Source organism: Neopelma chrysocephalum, unplaced genomic scaffold, assembly GCF_003984885.1.
Source record: "Neopelma chrysocephalum unplaced genomic scaffold, ASM398488v2 Primary Assembly neopelma1_24, whole genome shotgun sequence".
NCBI classification, from domain to species: domain Eukaryota; kingdom Metazoa; phylum Chordata; class Aves; order Passeriformes; family Pipridae; genus Neopelma; species Neopelma chrysocephalum.
The window spans coordinates 1,365,030-1,385,886 of NW_020897693.1; the positions used below are offsets into that span (position 1 = coordinate 1,365,030).

At 37.9% G+C, this 20,857-nt stretch overlaps 1 protein-coding gene and 1 long non-coding RNA gene across 2 annotated transcripts in view; one reads left to right on the forward strand and one right to left on the reverse strand.

Annotated features, from left to right (window-relative positions):
- Positions 1–20,857, forward strand: part of PPFIBP2 (PPFIA binding protein 2) — an 86,307-nt gene that overhangs the window by 508 nt on the left and 64,942 nt on the right. The window contains exons 2-3 of the mRNA XM_027699441.1: positions 5,397–5,491; positions 18,426–18,640. Of these exons, the coding sequence (XP_027555242.1) occupies positions 5,425–5,491; positions 18,426–18,640 (282 nt within the window). The 5' untranslated portion in view covers positions 5,397–5,424. The remainder of the gene's footprint in view (positions 1–5,396; positions 5,492–18,425; positions 18,641–20,857) is intronic.
- Positions 222–16,432, reverse strand: LOC113975451. The gene is made up of 3 exons (XR_003536828.1): positions 16,392–16,432; positions 1,849–1,919; positions 222–257 (listed from the first exon to the last, which is right to left on the reverse strand). It is a non-coding gene; the product is annotated as an uncharacterized LOC113975451 (long non-coding RNA).

The following is a 20,857-nucleotide window of genomic DNA, read 5'->3' on the forward strand; positions in this document are numbered from 1 at the left end:
CAGGTCTGTCTAGAAAAAGATGTCAAGCAAGTAATATTACATTATCGCTGTGGAGCAAAGAACATTGCTTTTATTAATAAATCGTTTGGTAAGCAGGTTTTACTCTAGCTTAGTGCAGTTAAGCAGCAAATACACTGTGGGTACAGGTGAGAAAACAGGCTGAGTGTGGAGGCTGGGAGGAGATAGAAGACTTACTTCTGGTGGTGGTTTTCAGCAAAATTTCCTGGATTTTGCCAAGGTCTTGATGGAAGGTTTTTCTATAAGTAAATTTTCAAGTTTGTATCAGCATTTTCTGTACCTTTGTCGCTACAGGTGGTCAAATAGTAGATATAAAAATATTAGATGTTCACAAAAATGGTAGTTCTGCATTTCTTGTTGTGACAACAGCCATGCTTTAGCTGCTTTAAGCCCGTGGAGAAGTAGCCTACAGCACAAAGAAGGGCATGGACTGCAATCTAGAAATAGAAACTCTATGCTATTTTTAGTATTTTTCACTCTTTTTCCTCCTCCTGATTTTGAGCCAGTCTGCTGTCCTGATTTACCAGCACAGCTGGTGGCCATACATTTCTGGGGGAGTGGCTGGTGGCCACATCCGCCAGAGGCACAGGGTATCCTTGGTGCCTCTCTGGCATCTGCTCCTGTGGGTGGATTTCCTTTCACTAAGGTGATTATTACTGATGTTGTGGCTGCTTTGAACTAGAGGAAATACTGCAAGCAAGGAGGCTCTCTGCAGTGGAGAGTCAGGGATCTCTCAAGTCTTTAGTGGCATGTAAATGTGGCAACAAAAGATGGAAATCTCCCCGAACCAACAAACTGGAGAAAGAATCAGAGGGAGTGTCTGTAGAGTTCACGTGTGCAGGGGTTCTGAAATTTTAAGTTTATATCAACTGACTTTCCAGATTATTCTGAGCACAATTTTTGTTATTTCCGGTACCATTAAATGAAATATTTGTGTGACATGTATTTTGGTTAAGTTCAGTTACATTTAGCATTGTTCATACTTAAAAGATTATTTTGACAAAAAAATGGAGAGTCCAGAACCAACCATTCATTTACATTAATCTTTGCCTTGGGTGACACTAAAGATAACACATTCTCATATTGCTCTTCAGATCAATGTGATCTGAAGTTAGATAATGGCTCACCCATTATGACAAGCTATAAATGGCAGAGTTCAAATTAGAACATTGTAGTTTCTGACTCATTCCTGCATCTGTCTCTCTAGATAGTGGGGTTATATACATTGACTGGCATGGACATAGGACACTGATAATACAGAGGTTACTAATAAATTAGCTTTCTTTGTGTATAATTCACCAGTGCTATGGAGAAAAGTCTGTGTCTCAGGATTCTTAGTTTGCAAGAGAAGAACATAATTTTGACTTGATAGTACAAATTTTCATTGAATCAGGCTTCATACTGAGACTGAACATCAGTTGTGATGCAGTAATTTGGAGTCAGCCATAAGTGTACTTTTAGAGATTTTTTTTTTCCCTGACAGTCCCACTGAAAGAAAAAACTATTAAGATTTTATTTTAAAGCTAACTTTATCCTGGGTGCTGATTCTACATTCCAGTGTTTAGTCAGGCTGCAACTGAGAGAATAAATGTGAGAGGTTTAGCTACCAGTCATGTAATTGGCCTTGGTGGCCAGTGCCTGAACTGTCACTGGATGAACACAGTGCAAATCTATGTGAATTGCCATTAAAGACTATTGTAATATTTATTTAAATTCAAAATATTTGATTTCTTAGCGTAAGTAATCACACAATAAATACAGATTAGTGGCATTTCAGTAGCATTGGACAAATAGGCCCCACAAACATAGGGCCATTGCCTATGCACTTACCTACAACCTGTGTCATTTGAAGGATATGTCTATCCATTGTCAGACAGATGTCTTTTGTGAGGCTTAGAAAGCTGTCAAAATGGAACAGTTTTTAAATACAGATCTTAAAACTTGCTGTGTCAGAAGACTGAATGTCAAAAGACTGAATTGCACCCTTCATGGAAGAGAAATGAAAATACTGTGACCCTTTGTAGGCTTTGTCAGTATTTTGAGTTGTGTGTTAGAGCACTGTGAAAGTCATGCATAAGTATGTTCCTCACTGTGTGGGCACTGGTCTCATGTTTCAGCGATGAAGTGATGTGCAAAAGGGCCTTATTTCAGAGGGAATTTTCTCACTGGCAGTGAAATGGGCTGCATAAATTATTTTCCCCTTTGAAATGTCATATGTTGACAACAGTGACTGCTGCTTGACTAAGAGTCCGGCAACACCAACTCACAAATAGAGACTCATTTTGGAAGATTTTGTTTGTTGTCCTTAATGTCAGACGGTAACATCATGGCTAGGCTTCGCGAACGAAGATTTGGGAAGGGCTCTACCCATTTTTCATGCAAGCGCGTTGGTGGCTAAAAAGGCCAATACGAGAAAGGCATGTCCGGTTGCAAAAGACACAGCAGAAAGACTCCTTAGATAGTATATTCTGCAAGGTTCGATTCTTTCTGCGTTGTCTTTTCTCCTCAAGAGTGATCCTGCGTGCTTTCTCAAAAGCATCAGCAGCGTTATAAATGGTCTGTCTCCAGGCCTCCCGATTAGAGGCCAGAGTGGACCAGTTATGGTGATCAATATGCCCGAGGCTGAGTTGTTGCTTCAGGGAGTCCTTGTATCTTTTCTTTGGAGCTCCTCTCTTGCGGCAGCCAGTGGCAAGTTCACCATAGAGCAGGATCTTAGGGAGGCGGTGGTCCTTCATCCTAGAGACGTGCCCTGCCCATCGCAGTTGCGTTCTCAGTAACATGGCCTCAATACTCGTAATTGCTGCCTGTTCGAGAACAGATGTATTGGTCACATAGTCTGACCAATGGATGTTAAGGATTGTACGGAGGCAGCGTTGATGGAAGCGTTCTAGGAGACGCAGGTGGTGGCGGTAGATGACCCATGATTCGGAACCATATAAAAGAGTAGACAGCACTATGGCTCTGTAAACACTGATCTTGGTGCTTTTCTTCAAGTGTTTATTACGCCATACTCGTTTATGGAGTTTTCCAAAAGCACTATATGCCTTCGCTAACCTATTGTCTATCTCCCCATCAATCTTACCATCTGAGGAGATGAGGCTGCCTAGGTAATTAAACTGTTGGACTGAATTGAGTTCTGACTGGCCGATGGTGATGTGGGGATGGTGGGGGACTTCCTGAGGTGCAGGCTGATGGAGAACTTCTGTCTTCTTTAAGCTGACTTCCAGCCCAAAGAGCTCAGCAGCATCTGCAAAGCAGGATGTTAAACGCTGCAGAGCTGCTTCTGTGTGGGCAACAAGGGCGGCGTCATCAGCATAGAGCAGCTCCCGGACAAGATGGTTTAGGGTCTTAGTATGGGCCTTCAGTCGCCTTAGGTTGAATAGGCTTCCATCAGTACGATATCGAATGTAGATACCGTCCTGATCATCGAGGTCTGCCGAGGCCCTTTGGAGCATCATACTGAAAAAGACTGTGAAAAGGGTAGGAGCGAGAACGCAGCCTTGTTTCACACCATTCTTTATTAGAAAGGGCTCAGAAAGTGTGTTGCCATATCTGACTTGGCCGTGCTGATCCTCATGAAGTGAGATGATCATTTTAAGGAACTTGGGGGGACAACCTAAACGTTCCAAAATCTGCCAAAGACCTTTTCTGCTCACAGTATCGAAAGCCTTGGTGAGGTCGACAAAGGTTACATAGAGACCTTTGTTCTGTTCCCTACACTTCTCTTGCAGTTGTCTGAGAACAAATATCATGTCTGTGGTGCTCCTGTTGGCTCTGAAGCCACACTGACTTTCAGGTAGAATTTCTTCTGCTATAGCGGGTATTAGTCTGTTCAGGAGTATTCTTGCTAAGATTTTGCCAGCAATGGAGAGCAGAGTAATACCACGGTAATTTGAGCAGTCTGATTTAGTACCTTTCTTCTTATACAAGGTGATGATGACTGCATCTCGAAGGTCTGAAGGTAGTTCGCCTAGTTCCCAACAGCGCACCACAAGCTCATGAAATTTAGCATGGAGTGCAAGGCCCCCATGTTTCCAGACTTCAGGTGGGATTCCATCCACCCCAGCTGCCTTGCCGATTTTCACCTGCTGTATGGCCTTGAGGGTTTCTCCTAAAGTGGGAGCAGTATCCAATTCATACTTCACTGGTTGTTGTGTGATGGACTGAATTGCTGAGTCTTGGACTGCACGGTTGGTACTGAAAAGAGTTTGAAAGTGTTCAGACCATCTATTCAGAATGGAGGTTTTATCTGTCAGAAGCGTTTGACCATCTGCACTAAGTAGTGGGCTATGGACTTGGTATGTAGGTCCGTATGCTGTTTTCAGGGCCTCATAGAATCCTTTGTGATCCCCTGTATCTGCACAAAGTTGAGTTTTTGCAGCTAAATCGGTCCACCACTTGTTCTGGATGTCACGGAGTTTCTGTTGGAGTTTGCTGCATGCAAGACGAAAGGCTGCTTTTCTTGCGGGACAGGATGGCAGTGCAAGATGTGCTTGGTGGGCAGTTCTCTTCTTCCTCAACAATTCCTGGATTTCTTGATTGTTTTCATCAAACCAATCTTTGTTCTTCTTGAGGGAGAACCCTAAGGATTCTTCAGAGGATTGCAGGATGCAGCTTTTAATATGATGCCAAATTGCTTCAGGAGAGGAATCTGCAGAATCTGTGGAATGGTTTTCAAGCCTAGTTTGAAGGTTTGCCTGGAATCTTTCTCTTACTGTGGTTGTGGTTGATTGGAGATCGCAGACGGTAACATGAATGTATTTAATGCTGTTTTAAAGAGGCAGCAGTAACTTCAGACAATTCACACCTGGGGCATTTTTGTTATTTGAACGGAAAGAATTGTATTTTCAGTGTCATGAAAGAAGTGGTGGAAAGACTGAATAGGGATACAGAAAGGAGGAGTAAAAACTTTCAGAATTGTCTTTACTCTTGAGGCAGCAATCAAAAAGGAGAGTTTTGTTTATGGTTAGGTGTGTTTTTCCCCATGTCTCCATTCCTTTATTGAAACCTAGTCAATCCACTTTTTTTCCCACAGAGCAAAAGGTTGAGATGCACTGAATTTGAATCTAGGAAGCCATTGTTAAGGATGAGGAGTAGGGGCATCTCAAGCTTCCAGTATTTGAGGTTGTTTGGTTTTGTTTTCCTTGTTTTAGTAAAGTCTCTTCAAAAAATGAATCAATGATGAATTAAAACCTCAGAAATCCCAAGTCATCTATCAAGAATAGAAACAGTTTTTTTGTTAGTTTTCTTCTTACTGGGCTGTATTTTTGCTAGCATGGACTTCTGTTTCTGTGGCTTGATTTATAGTGTAACAGTGACATATTTTTCTGTCAGGTTATTTAGTGTAATACACATGGTTTCATCTGTCTTTTCAGTAGAAAGAGCAGAGATCTGAAGAAATCCCAGATGATGGCTTCTGACGCGAGTCATATGCTGGAGGCAGCTTTGGAGCAGATGGATGACATCATTGCAGGTATAATAATGCTTTATTTTACAGCATATTATTTTGAGATTAAGTATGTTTCTCTTTTTTTACTTTTTAATAATTATTCTGAATTTATCGAGTTCTCTGACACACAGATTTCACTATTGACACTCTGGTTCAATAGTTAAGTGAAGAAAATTGAAAGTAAAATAAAGGAAGAAAGCCTGCAATTCCCCCTCAGACACGTGAATATTGAAGTAAGAGAGATTTATTTTGCTTTAATGCTATATGGTAACTTAAACACATCCTCAGCCATGTGGTAACATTCCATATTGTATATGTTAGTTTTTTATTTCAGTGTGTCTTTGAAAGCAGTTTTCACTGAGTCTTCTGGTTAGCTGGGTAGTATATATCTGTATTTTACACACACAAGCCCATATGGGGTATATAAAAATATGTGTGTTTATATAAAAATATACATAATTTTCTTTATGATGTATATATTCAAAATAGTTTGCGTAACAATTATCTTCACAGCCTAATGAGTTAAAATGTGTATCTTTCTGTCGACATTTATATCCAGAAATGGAGCTAAGAATTGTATTTTACACAGCTGTCCACTAGAAAGGCATATGATGCAAGACAGGATTTGCTGTCTTTTGGTGCTCTCATGGTAAGGCAATTAAAAGATCTTCTCTCAGCATTACAGCATTCAAAAAGAGAAGTTAATTTCTGTGGTTAGGCCTCGGTAGCCTTGGGGTTTGTGCTCACACACATTCAGTGTGAGCTCCTAAAAGGAGTGTCTGGGTAGGGCCATGTTCTCACCTGTGCACAATGGGAAAGAATTCAGTAAAGCTTTAGAAATCTAAATAGTGACACCCATGCTGTGCCTTCTTCCCTAATGATGAAGATGATGACATCAGCCTCTTGTTGCTGCAGTTCTGCTTCTTCCTCATCTTCTTCCTGCTCTTCTACTGAAGCTTTCTATCCAGAGACTAATGTGGAGCTTCAAACCTCACCACCTGGCTAGCTGTGATTAGGCTGGAAGTCGTTATCCAGGATTTTTAGTTTAAAGAATCTCCAGGGTTTTGGTTTTTTTTTCTCATCCACATATGAGTCTTCGCTTCATTCTAAATGTGTAAGCTTTACCAGACTGCTATTTGTGAATGTGAATATGTGATAGATGTAACTACACAAATAACTTTTCACACTGATGGAACAAGCCCTAGACAAATAGGAAAAAATTAGATATATATTTCCTTCTCCCTTCTGTTTGTGAATGCAAAACCTTATTCAAACAAGGTTTTAACCAACAGAGAACAATTGGGATTTTATTTTTTCACCCCTCACAAAACATATAAACAGGGAAGCATTGAACTCCCCTTAAATGTCTAAGGAGAGAACAAGTAAAACAAGTCCCAAACCATAACTCACAAACTAGGAAACTATAATGTTTTTTAGCCACTGCAAACATTGGATTATGATTCTGGCTAGTGCTATAAAGTAACCAAAGTAGCATAGAAGGCCATATCTGTTTAATGAGGATATGGAACCTGTGTCCACAAATCACCTGCCTACGTGTGGAACTCTGTCTCTCTTCTGTGATGATTTATACCCAGCTCAGCACACACTGGTGATATCATGGATGCACTGATGATTCAATTTTTTTCAGAAAACTCAAGAAAAAAAAAAAGAGTTGTTATATTTAAATCAATTTTCAAATTAGACACTTATTTTTTTCCAGGAACTGTCAGACTTGTGAGTAAGACAATAGATGTTTAGTGTTGGGTGTTGTTTCCATGCTATGGAAAGATAGCCTCATAATATGTGGCATAACTGATTAAATGGCAATATATGACTGCCTAAGAAATACACTATTTTTTTCTAGGTTTCATGCTAGGAAAATAATTGAGGTCAGAAGACAGATTTTATGTTGTTTGTTTGTTTCTAATATTCTTTTCCACACACCTTTTTTAGAGTGTTTGTGCCATTACATTTTAGGGTTCAATTATGATAAATAAAACTTGTTCCAGGCTTCCAAACAACATCACTTTTAACTCCCTCACTGAGTTGTCGTGATAGTGGAGACAGTGATACAGAGAAGCAAAGCAAATGCTGGAAGAACTGTTCTGTGTGAATCAGCTGCATGCAGGTCCTGTTCACAGCTGTTCTGTAGTGGTGTTGGTGACCAAGCTCTAAAACAAAAAGGCATGCCAGTGGTACGTGGAGTTTGTTTCCACAGTGCATGGGCAGGTCATGAGCAGATTGGTAACCTCTTCAAGAGAGCTGACTTTGTGGCTTTCCATTACCTACTTTTTTAGTCTAATGTTCACTGATAATCAGTGTAACACTGAAAATGGGCTTATATAAATATATCTAATGGGAGAAGAACCAAGATGTTTCCCAGACAGTGCATCTGTCAAGTCTCATCAATGTTAATTGAATACTTCCCATATGATTCAGAATTATGTCTACCTGTACCAATAAAGAATCATATTGTTTTATTCCTTTACTTAGTAAAAGCTCAATTAGTTGGGAAGGTTGTTTTACCTTATTCATTTATTTATTATTTTTCATCACTAGAAATAGATAAGATGTTTTAAGAGAGGTTGAGTTAAGTCTGTTGTGGTCATTCTCCTCTAGCTGATGTTCTTTGTGTTCCAGAACTATTTCTTGAATATTCTGGTATGATTTAAGGACCAAATGTATCTGCTGGAGTCTATACTTGGATACAGTTATTATCCCAATTTGTCTCAAATTGAGGACCATAATAATTATTCAAGTTTGATTCTCTCTAATTCAATCCAATAAGCTTCTGTCTGCAATTTGGGCAGGGACTGGAAAACAGGAATGTTCTCTTGTCCTGTATGCTGAGAGAACAAATAAAGTAGAAAACTGCTTCAGAAGGATAACTGGGTGAGTGTCATGAAACAAACCAGGACTGAGATTCTTCTAACTGCAGATTTACGTATACCATAGTTTGCAAATATTGGAAAAATAATCTGTACAAATGTAGCCACTCTTAGAGTTGACTGGAAACAGCAAAAACAGCTAAGAGCTTGTGCTATTTCAGTTCACTGAAACATGGACATCTCTGGGTAGTTCTGGATTCAAAGACCAAGGCTAAACTTCATGACTGAGGTAAACTTAGGTAGATGACAAAAAAAATGTTTCCTTTGGAATGAGGCCTGAGTGGGTACTAGGAGAGCTATGCTCTTCTCTTGACCTCAGAAACCTTGGCTTTAGGCACAAAATTAGTATTAATCCCTATTTTAGAGAAGTGAGAAGTCCACAGCTGAATATCTGGCCCTGGTTAATTTTTGAAACTTGAGTATGTATGTATATATACACACTCAAAACCAGCATCCTCCCCGTTTAATGAGAAAACATTCCTGATTTCTTTTATTTTCTGCAGTTACTATTAAAGAATTGCATTGTGATCTTGTACTCTAAGGTAAGAACTGGGCATGCAAATATATATTACAAATATTTACAGATTTTCAGTCCTACTTTTAGCCTTCTAATTCTAAAAGTCATATCCCTTGCTCCAACTGTTAACATCACTCATACGTGAGTCTGATTAGTCCAGCTAAGTCTCACTGTAGACTGTGCTCCTCAGTGCAATACAAAATGTTTTAGTGTTTAGAGTGCATGAGGGTAGGATTGTGAAGCAAGATTAACAAATTGAATTTCACTGGGCTTGATCAAATTTGACAGATAGGTCAGTGTTCCCAAGTCTTTTATGCTCCAGTACATCTGTACTGATAACCCACCCTCATGGCTATATAAATTAGGCACGCTAAATGATTAGCCTTATTTGACTAAAATAGCAAAAAGGGGCTAATGTGATTGTCAATGGACAAGACTTACCCATTAGCTGGAATGACTTGCACTCCAAACAGAGGCTTCCTCTAAAGAAAGCACCCATATGTCAGGTCCATCTACCCATTCTTTGTTTGAGGTGCCTGACTTTGGCATTGCTTGCCTCTGAGGTTTAACCAAGTCGTTACTCTTCTTTCTATTCAGCTTGTACCCATTTATTAAAATTTGTTGCTTTGTAGGGCTGTAGATTTTGGTTATTTTTCTTTGTAATATAAAATAAACTAAAATAAAAATTAGTTTAATTCATTGGGATATGTCAAACTGCTTCTCTTTGTCAACAGTTTGGGAATCCATTTTTTCCCTCTGTGAATAATGACCATGACTGTAAGATTGAAAAGCTCCTGTCACAATATTAGAGTGTGCTGCAGCTCCAGAGTCTCTTCAAATTCACCAAGTAATCAGTGTAATTATTGTTTCCTTTTAACCAGAGCTCCTTCAATTATTGCTTACTGGAAAATAATGAGAAAGTTAAATGTGTTATCACATGAGTGCTTACTAATATTTCAGTATTAGGACTGCAAGATTACAAAGTAAATATAATTAAAAAGTTGTCCAGGAAGTATGTTTGTTTTAATTCCCTTCTCTTGAGGTGGCAGAATGTTCAGTTCATGGCTTTGGCTTATGTGCTACAAACCCAACCACTTCCCACACCCTTGTTGAGAAAGGGGCCTTTAGAGGTAATTGTACTTGAGAGATGAACAAGTTTTTAATTCAAGTTTAATGTGTTTTCCTCATGGGATACACTTGCCAGAATTTGGAGGACGACCTGTTTGTGGGGGGTTTTTTTCTTCTTTTTTTTTCTTTTATTGTCTGCCCCATCATAATTTTACTAAGAAAACAACAGAGTTCGAGTTCCAGAGCTACACTATGACCGTGGATGTGTTAGATTACTAAATCACTGCTAGTTAAGTGATTTGAACCTGAATTCTAAATGCAGGAGTGGACAAAAAATATCGACATTCATTTGAACCTCTTTGGATGAATTTTAGGTTTTGTGAAATAAGTTCCTATATCAATAATAGGAAATCAAAGTATTTCCTAGTGACCTCATCCTTTACCATAAATAGTCATAGGTCATCACAGGTTTCATTCAGTCTCACAGCACTTTAACTGAAGGAGATAGACACCTCTGTTCTGCTTCAGAAGGGATTGAAATTGTCCAGACCAGACAGAAAGCACTTAATCCTATTTTTTTGTGGTGTGTGTTGTGGGGGTGCTGGTGGGTCTTATTTGAAATGCATGCTGGGTGACATGCAGCTGATGGGCAGTAAAAGCCTGGGTAGGATGACTGGAGAATAGCTTTTATTTTTTCTTTTCAATTTGTACACTTCCAGATGGCTTTATTTCTTTATCACTTATGTCCCAGTCAAGGTTCGCGATATTTTCAAATTAAAAATTTTGTTTCTATGGTAAAGGTGTGTAACTTTTTAATAATTTTAATAGGAATCTGTGTAGAATTCCATTTTAGAGCACTGAACTGACTGTAGTTAAAATAATGATGAGAGAAACAGAACAATTTAAATAATGAGCAATTTCTTTCATTGTAGATCAGAATAATTGAGCAGCTACAGCTGCAGTTGTTTTCTTGTATTTTCCAAATAAATCGTAATTGTGTTAAAAGGCTGTGCTTCAGTTATGATTAGTGTATTTCCCTTTCATTTTCTGTTCTTTTTCAGTCAATAACTCAGGGTTTTTTTTCTGAACAAAAAAATAGTGTATCTACAGCACTTGTTTATCTTGTTACTGCTATGCATTAAGTAAGGTGAGCATTTGTGAAGTTACAATATTGTGGCTTTTTTGAACCCTTAGTTACAGTGTGTTTATGCTTAGATCTTATGGCAATAGAGAGATGAAAAAGGAACTTAAATAGTACATTACTTGAAATGAGGTCTTTGATAGAGAAATATATAACTTCCTGTCATAACAGTTACAGAAAATTATATATCAAAAATATTGTGAGGGGGAAGAAAAGATAAAAATCCAGGATATTAAAGGGGAAAATATAAAAAGTTAACACAAATATTTAAGGCTTATAATTTGAAGTTCTTTATTTTATAACACTTCTTAGAGCTTGTTTTAGATGCTGACATGTATCTTCAGATACTTGGCTTCAGAAAAGCTGATTAGTTAATTCCTTAGATGTCAACAATAACAGATATATAAAAGTTAAAAATATTTTAAAACTTTAAAAACATAGCAGTTCACTCTCTATGTATTTAATGCATAACTTTTCAGGTCAGCTGTCTGTGGTCTAGCTTTTAGGTTTGTTAAAGACATTTTAAGGCACGGCCTCTCAAACTGTGCACACAGTCGAATAACCATTGCAACCATTTGTTACTGTGTTTTGTAGGGCCTTTACACGTGCTGTAGCCTTCAGGTTAAGGCCTTGCACGACTGTTCAGGTGCAGTTTTGATCTGTGTTTTAAGAGCATGTGAAAATCATGGCAACTCGCGTGTTGATTTGTGCGTGTGCAGCGTTGGCTACTCATTCCTCAGTCAGGGTTGCCAGAGCAACCTGAACTTTGGAATTTCCTCAGTTTTGAGTGCTTAACCTCGCCAGAGGTCATTGGAGCTGTTTGGGCTACTGTTCCAAAATATACTCTCACTATCCTAAGCATACTTTCTCACAGATAGTGGGGCTCTGAGCGCGGGATAGAGTGAAGACTCTGAGTCCTGTTTGTAGGACTGATGGATTCCTTCTGTAAACAGGACAGTACTGCAGAACCTTATGAAGCTGAGAGCACTGAGAACTTGTTTCCTAAACACTTAATGATCTTCTACAAAAAATAAGTGTTTAAAATTGTTTTACCTAAGACAAAGTTTTCCTTTCAATGTCCAAGTCAAACTGATTTACTGACCGATTTCATCTTTGACTTCCCTTGCCTTTCCAGAAAAACAACAAAATTAGAAGATTTCTTGAAAGTGAGAGTTTAAACTAATTTGAAATGAGTGAATATTTACAGTTTAACTATGCTACTTTAAATTCTTCATCTCTGACTACAGATAAACAGTTCTGTGAGTTTAAAACACCAAAAATTATGTCATGTCCTCGACACCCACACCAGTTTACCAGAACTGCAGTACTGGATTGCACCTGTGCAAAACAAAATCCACACATCATAGCTGTTTGTATTAGGTTTTGAGGAAGGATTGAAAAGAAACAGAAACGCAAATAGCTGCAGATACAATATGTAGCAAAGAAAGGCAGTTAAACCATGATGGCCATAACCCCATGGGATTGAAAATCTGAGGCACAAAGGTTCTTTTGTGGTTTGTATGATGTGATCTGTTTTTCAGTACATGAGAGAGTCAGTTGTTTAACCAATTTCTGAGACTTAAATTTAAACAAGTTTGAGATCTTTAAATTCAAGATTGTCTTGTCCACTGCTTCAAGGCAATGAAATTGATTTGAGAGTCTTTTTAAAAATCAAAATAGTGTAATCTTTATAAAATAAGTTGCCTTTATATCCTCACAAAATGAGTGCTCTTTTTTTCCCTATGCTTACAGAGACTAATTTTTTTTCATGAAATAATATTCATGTTACCAGTAGTTTACTACTGCTTACTACAAACAGTTATGAATTTTGTACTAAAAAGATGTATTGGTTGTCTCACAACACTGTTTTTCTTAGACTATGGGTTACACTGGCCCTAAATGCCTTCCTTTTTTACTTGTAATTTAAAAAAATAAAGAGAGAAAATTGATGCAAGTATTTTTTATTCTTTGTCTTTAATAAATGTGTTGACCCTGTTTTTCCTTTGCAATGGAGACTCAGCCTCAAACCTCCATCATAGCTGCATAATCCCTCTTACTTTTTTCACCAGCTGTAAGGCTGCTTAGCTTGTGTTTCTGGACAGGAGAGATCTTTTTGTTGTAGCTGTGTATGCAGTACCTAAATGTGCTGCACATCACAGCTCAGCGTCTGTAAGCATTTGGAAGGAATAAGTTTGAGTAATTACATACGTCATTTACATAAGAAATTAGAGGCAGTTTTTGAAAATTGTCTCAAAGATTCCACGTGTGATTGTACGTAGAGCTCAGTGGAAAAATCATCTGAGCTGCATGAAACTTGCATCTGAATGTGGTCATTAACGTTTCTAGGCTTGGAAATTTTTTCCTAGGGCTTCCTGCTAATCCAGCTTAATAGTTACTGTTCCCTGTAGTTAAAGATGTAAAAGCAGAGATTTGAGGAGAAGTTAATGTAAGCTATGATTCAAAACATACCGTTTGTGATGTATTTTGCATTACAGTATTAGAAGAAAGGATTGTGTGAGCTACCTCTTCACTCATTTGACAGAAGGCTTAGGAACGAGGACACTGAAATATGTCCCATCTAGACCTTACTACTAGTTTACATAAATTCACATTTTCAAGACTATCTTCATGAGAAAAAGAAAATTGTGCTTCAAAGAAAATTACACTTTGTAGTCTTGGAGGAGAGAGGAAGAACTTGGACAACCTATTTGCTCACTGAGTAAAAATTCAGGTAAAAAAAAGTTCTCTAGCAGTGTAATGATTAACTGAAAGGCCAGATAAAATATATGTTTATAACTTTATTCTAACCACTGTTGGTCAGATATCGAAATTGTTACTCTTGAGTATTTCAGCTTTATGGAAAGTCATCCTGACCCAGCATAGATGTAGTGTTTGGTTTTTGCTGTGGGGCTTTTGTTGTCTTTTGCTGGTTTCTGATCTAAAGGAGCCAGCAGTTTTAAGAAAATCTCTTTTTAACCACTGATGGTTGAGTTGTGCATTACCAGGATTTTTTTTTTTTTTTAAACTCAGCCAGTTTTAGAGCGAAAAGACTGAGGTGACAAGGAGGAATGCGGGGGATCAGAAGCTAATGTGCAAGGGAAAGTGAGAGATCAGACACAGTATCTACTGCTAAGAGAGATGAAAGTTGTGTGATGGACAAATGTGTAGAATATAAGCTCAGGAGAGTGGATTTTCAAACTGGCAAGCCTTTCTGCTTCTTTCATTATTTCTGCTTAGTAACTTATTTTTGTGGGCTACCGGGAGTGCTGTTTTCTGAATAGGTTATGTATTTGCCCAAAAGGAATGTTTCTTTGAAGCCATTCAGCTAATTGCAAGGAACTTTGAAATAAAAATGTGCTTTAATGGTCAGGGTGTAAGAAATGTGTAACTTAAAAGTTGTTTTCCTTTTTGTACTGCTTATTTTACTTTCTTCCTCCATATAATGTGCAGCTACATTTAACCTCCTGCATCCACTGTCTGTCTGGGGAAGCCAGAAGTGAGATACTTGGAGTGTTGTAGTTTCAACACTTTTTTTCCCCTTTCTTTCCTACTCCTCTAAAGTGGACATTTATGGTGATTAATTGTGTTCCAGTAGTACACTAGGAAACCATGGTGTTGAGTATTATATAAACATCATGACAGAAGATTCCCCTGTGTCCTGTTTATCCCTGGAAAAAAGTGAGGCACAGGAAGATTGTGACTTGCTCAAGAAAAAAATGAGTCTTTTTCCAAGAGTTCAAAACTGCACTCATCTTTCCTGAGCATTCTTCTTTTTTTTTTTTTTTTAATGAGTCTGCAAGGACATCCCAGTTCTTCCTGTCTGGTGCTAAAACTAATGCAAAAAAATGTAATTATTTACTCCTACGCACTTCTGTTTTTCAGGGTGTGTTCTTGTCCTTCTGGTGAGCGATACAGATCCTATTTAATATGAAACTACATGGAAGACAAATAGGAGAATCAAGCCTGTGATTCATTTGAATTTTAGCAGTAAACCAGGAAGCTTTCTGAATTAAAATACTGAGTTGAACTCTGATTTTCTGCATTTCCTTACCTGGTATAAAGTGCATTAATTGTTGCATTCAGAGGAGTTCATTTTCCATTTCATCTAGGAGAATGAAAGGTACTACATTAACGACCTATAGCAAACCAGTTTTAAAGTAATTTCAAATTTTCCAAAATGTGAGGCTGCTTAGAATTCTGCCACTCTGAACAGAGAGTTGAAAAGCCTGGGATAACTCAAGCATGCATATGGAGTATGCCCAGTCTCAGGGAATCACATAATTCCTGACTGGCCCTGCCTGTGCTCCAGCACTTAAGGATATTTACATTTAGAGAACGGAGTTTCTTAAGGGTGACCATTCTTTCACTTGCCAAGATTAAAGAATGTGAGTATATGTTGTTTTTCCTAGTGTTTTGATAGAGGCAAACCAAATAAAGGCATGCTGAAATGTCACTGAATCTTCCTATGGAGTTTAAAGTTATTTTCTGTAAATGTTGCCAGGAATGTTATAGTCATGATGATCTAAGGATGGAGGCAAGATAGGATACACAGTGAGACATTTAGACTGGTGAACAAAGATGTCACAGTGGCATGTATGGTACAGCTGTGTGTTTGTCTGTATAAACTACCTACCAACTCTAACTGAACTCCTGCACAATTTTTTTACATTGTATTTAGCTTAAATGCGATGGTTTTTATTTCATACCTGAAATGTTGTTTGTGAGGTTGAAAGTTTGTGCTGTTTTGTTTGTGTGGAGTTTCACTTGTTTGTTTCTCTCTTGTCTATAAATAAAAAGTACTCATATAAATAACATGAAGAGCTCCATAGCAGAATGCTCCTTTCAGTTTTTCCCATTCCATATCTATTTTAAATCCTCTGTTCACTGAAGGGGTAACTACCAAAGCTGATTATGAAATAACTTTGAATTCTATCCGCTTTTCTAGTGTTAAAGGTACTTGCTAAGCAAAAGATAGAAAAAAGTGACGTGGAGTTTTCCTAAAGAAAGAGTGAGAAAACTATTTGACAAGAACTAAAGCCACAATAACCAAGGAGGCCACATCTTTACAAGTGGCATCAATGCCACTTCATTAGTCAGTGCCATATTTCAATTTGTGTGCACATCTCTCAGAAAGTAAGTAGCGAGCCACCCTGGCTGAATGAAGGTTATATGATCCAGACGGCTCCTACACAATTTGGAAATCTGCTATTTTTAGTCACTAGAGTTTAACATTAATCTACATTAGGAACCACATAAACATAAACAAGCTGTCATGAGTGGCTGAGAGTATAGAAATACATAAGAAAATACCTTTTAACGAGCAAGTCCAGCAAAACAGTCAGTTGATCCTGTGCTCAAAAGGAAGTAATTCAGGAAGACAAGGTTGATTTACGAGGTGAGGTTATCTCATACAGCAGTCTTTGTAGCACCGGATATTAAAGAAACTTTATCTTGGACATGGTCTTAGCCAGAAATTAAGATGAGATCTTGCACTTGGGGTATTAAAATAAACTCATAAGCAGCGGAAGTCAACAGGATCAAAAGGAATATTTTGAGTCTGAGAAGAGGTTAAGATAATATGAAATACTTCGGTAGTGAAAATTAGCGTTGCTTTAAGAAAAAGTTAAAAACCCTACTACTGAGCCTTGCAAAACTTCAGAAATTTCTAGGGATGGTTGATTTTACATTGTTTAAAACAGTCAAACAAAAAACCAAGTGCATTGTGCAGTAGAATTCAAGCCACACAATTTTTTGCAAAGATCTGACAGAACACTTTGTGTCACTAAAACAGTGGTTGAAGGTATAACCTGGTTAATATTATTTAAATTTTCCCCAAACTTTGCGCAGAGTTGAGCATTCACAAAATGAGAGACAAAATATTGCCTTTGTTCAAAAACTGAGTGACATGGGGAATAACATTAGTATTAAATGATCAATTGGCATTTTGGTTAAAAGCTAATGTGGGTGCAGAAGGCATTTCAGGGTACTAGGACCCAGAGTGTCAGTGTATTCATGAGTTGTGTTTCAGGCTACATGTAAAATGAAACACTGGGTCCAAACATAGTTTGTAGTGTCTGAATCATGGTAGATAAATGACTGTAGCAGGCAAACTAACGTGGATTAAGGCAAAGCAGTGTGCATTCGAGAAGAAAACTTGAATTCCTTACACATTTATGCATCCCATTGGATATGTCAGCTCAGGGGGAAAAAAAAGTTAGTAAGTAATTTTCAAAGGCCCAGTGAAGATTTTTGTTCCTTTCATAACTAAGATGTAAATTATGTTAAACACAGAGGTAAAATGAAGAATAGTAAGGAGATTATTATAATACCCTTGTGTTCATCAATTATGTAGTCTTCTAATGAACACTATATGGATCCAGTGAAGTATGAATGATCAAAAACCTAAAAAAATCTCCATTAAGGTAAATAAAAGGGGGAAATGGGATGGCTTATGCCAGAGAGAACATGAAGACATCTGTACAACCTATTACATACATGAGGCAATGAATTGTAAATAAAAACTTTAAAAAGTAAAGCAGATCGTTTTCCACCTGACTAGTTCTTAAAGAAACAAAGGGATATTAAATGATACCAAGGTCTGAAATTCAGGACTGAGAAAAGAGAGTTCACTTTAATGTGCATCTCATTGAAACACAAGGTATTAAGACAGAAAGATTTAGAGATATTAGAATTTGTATTATTTGTAATCCTTCCATAAGTGAGATATGTTTTTTACTGTGCTTAATGTTGTTGAAAAAATAATATTGGTGCTGGAGGGCTGGCAGGAGGGAGGTTTTGTAATTTAGAGATCTTTTTGTAATTTAGAGAGCTAACAAAGTTTTATGTGCCATTTTTATTGCTAACTTCGGGTGGGTTGTTCTTTGTGGGAGTTTTAAACCTGCCCACAGTCATATATTTTCCTAGATCTGGTAACATGATCTATTTTGATCTAAGTTTCTTCCCAAGGGACTGCATCAGTTGTTCTTACATTGCTTAACACTGCTCTGTGTAGGGACTTCTGTGTAGCTGAGAAGTTAGTGACATCTCATGGCAACCGTGGAAAATTACAGGTGACTTGAGAGAAAGGTTTTGGCATTAACAGACATTGCAAATGTTTTCTAGGTCAAATTTCTTTTTTAATATGCCTGTACAACCCTTTCACGTTTAATTCTTCAGTGCTCGTGATTTATCCAGAGACTAATGCAAGTATTTCTAAGCCTGAAATACTGGTATTTGTCAGTGAGCATCTGAAGTCCAAAAGTTGTAGTGTGTAGTATCTGTGTATTTGTCACCTACAAAACAATTATATAACGTTATTGTCTCTCCTGGTTTTATTTGTTTTAGGTACAAAGTCAGCTACAGAGTATGCTAATGGTGGTTATGATATTGTGTCGCCCGCTCCGTCAGTGTACTTGGGCACGTTTCAAATTCTGCATCTCCTGGAAGATCTAAAGATGGCACTGGAAATGCTGGAGGATCCTCAGGAGAAAGAGGCATTGCGAAATCAAATTCCAGGGGCCACAGCAGTGTGCCTGCGGGAGTGGTTTGAAGAGAATCTGGTGAGTAGCTATTTGAGCTTTTCCATTTTGTTTGCAATGGAAACAATGGATTGGTTCAAGTATTTTCATATTACTGTTTTATGTGCTGATTACCAGAGCAATGCAGATGAGAAGTTGATAAAATACCTTATTTTGTCCTGGGTGAGGGAAAGGATGGTAAAAATTAACTACAGCAAAAGTTGCCTTTTCCGTGGGTTGTTTTTGGTTTGGTTTGCTTTGGTTCATTCTTTGCTGGAGATAACAAATTTATAAATAGTTAGAAAACTTTTAATTGTTAAAGTATCAATTTGGAATGCAGTGTTATTGTCTGTTGAAGGACCAAATTCAGACTGGATGATTCTCCTGTCCTTTCCCTTAACTGTTGGTATTACAAATCTCCAAAGTATCTTGTACACCAGGCAGAGGTGGTAAATCCAGGAACGCTCTTGATTCTGCAGGTGAGACATTCATATAGGGATAGATGGGGAATAAACATTTGGCTGTACTGGGAAAGACTGAGGCTTACCAGGTGAGGGGCAGATCTTCAGACAGACCTCAAAAGCAGAGGGACATTATGGATATAAAGGAATAGAAACAACAGGTCCTGCCACAACACCAAGCCTGACACTGCAAGTGAATGGTGGTGTTCCTCATGTGTAAAAGCTACTTTTCATTGTCTCAGCATCAGAAAAGTTATCTAGATGAATGGATTTTCTTCTGGTTTTGTCTGTGGATGTGACCTTTTATGTAATTTTTCCTGTGGCTTATGTTTTAGTGTTTATCTTCTGATGTAGCTGCCCTGTGTCAATTGTAACCTGATGTTGTTGGAAATGTAGTTGCTTTTGTTTGAACTTGTCAGCTGCTGGTTTGTTGGCATTCTTCACAGAGTGCAGGTCTGTGGCTGGAAAATCCTGTTTGGGTCCATATGAGAGAAAGGAATGAGAATTTGGTACCATGTTTGAAAACAAAAGGTGTAGGCAATGTTTGATTTGGATTTATAGTATTAGCTTTTGGATTTAGATATCCTTAGGCCAGCTCTTATTGAATTCCTGCCTCAGTAGAAATGTTTATGTTTATTCAAGTCTTTACAATAGCTAAAAAATGTTTTTAATGCATAAAAGACATAAATTTTCAGAGTTGTTCACAATAAATTTAGGCCTAGACCACCAAGTTGAAGAGTTTGAATCTGGTAATCTGGCTTTTGGTCTTCTGGTGCAGAAATATTAAGCTCACCTTGCAGCCCTGCAACGTAGGTACCCTTTGATGCTTTGACTTCTCATATTAACTATATATGTGTGTCTCTTCTATTTCATGGGTAACCAGCCAAAACAGAAGACACAGACTTCTGCCTTTTAGACTTGCAGTTTACTGATGTCCTAAAAGCCTTATCTGCTGCATCAAGGGTAGTATTTGTTTGATAAAGCAACTGGGGAGTCTGGATTCAGAGCCAACAGAACAGGGGAAATTGATGGCATGGAGTATCTCTAGTGCACTGAGATCACTGTTTTGAAAATATTTTGCTGTGTTCTGTGTCAAGGAAGGGAAGGGCACAGCTGCTGTGACTGTTATTTGAAAATGGATAGTAATCTGTGTATTTGTAGAGCTTTCTCAAATTTTTTAAATGCAAATAATTTGTAAGTGTGCACATAACTCCCGTGACCTTTGAATTTGGGAGAGCTTTCTCCACTGACAAGCTCCAGTTCCACCTGGAAATTGGGAAGAAATCTGGTAAAATTTAGGTCAGTTCAGTGAAATGGAATATGTATTTCATAGTTATGTCCCATACTGAAATTTTCTTCATTCCAGCCCAGAGCTATGAAACATGACACTAACTATGTGGATAAGGACAGGTGAGGTAGTAAGCTGTAGAGAATGAGAACTCTGTCTCCATTAATCCATTCACATTGGAAGCCTCAAATGAAGTTTGGTAACCATTACTCTGTGAAATGCAGAAGTGCCATTAAATAAACCTCACTCAATTCCCATGGTTTAAACATATCAGGATGGACGCAGTTTGCCAATTTATTAAAAACATAATTAACTAGAGATCAGGAAACTATATATTTAGGACCAACATCAGCAATACATTAGATAAACCGTAATACTAGATGCTTAAGAAATGTTAAGGAACACCTACAAATTTCTAAATGCAGCCCTAAAACTAATTCCAAAAAGTTAAAATCCCACAGACATGCGCACACATGTTCACAGTTACACATTTCCTCTCTCACAGCTGGT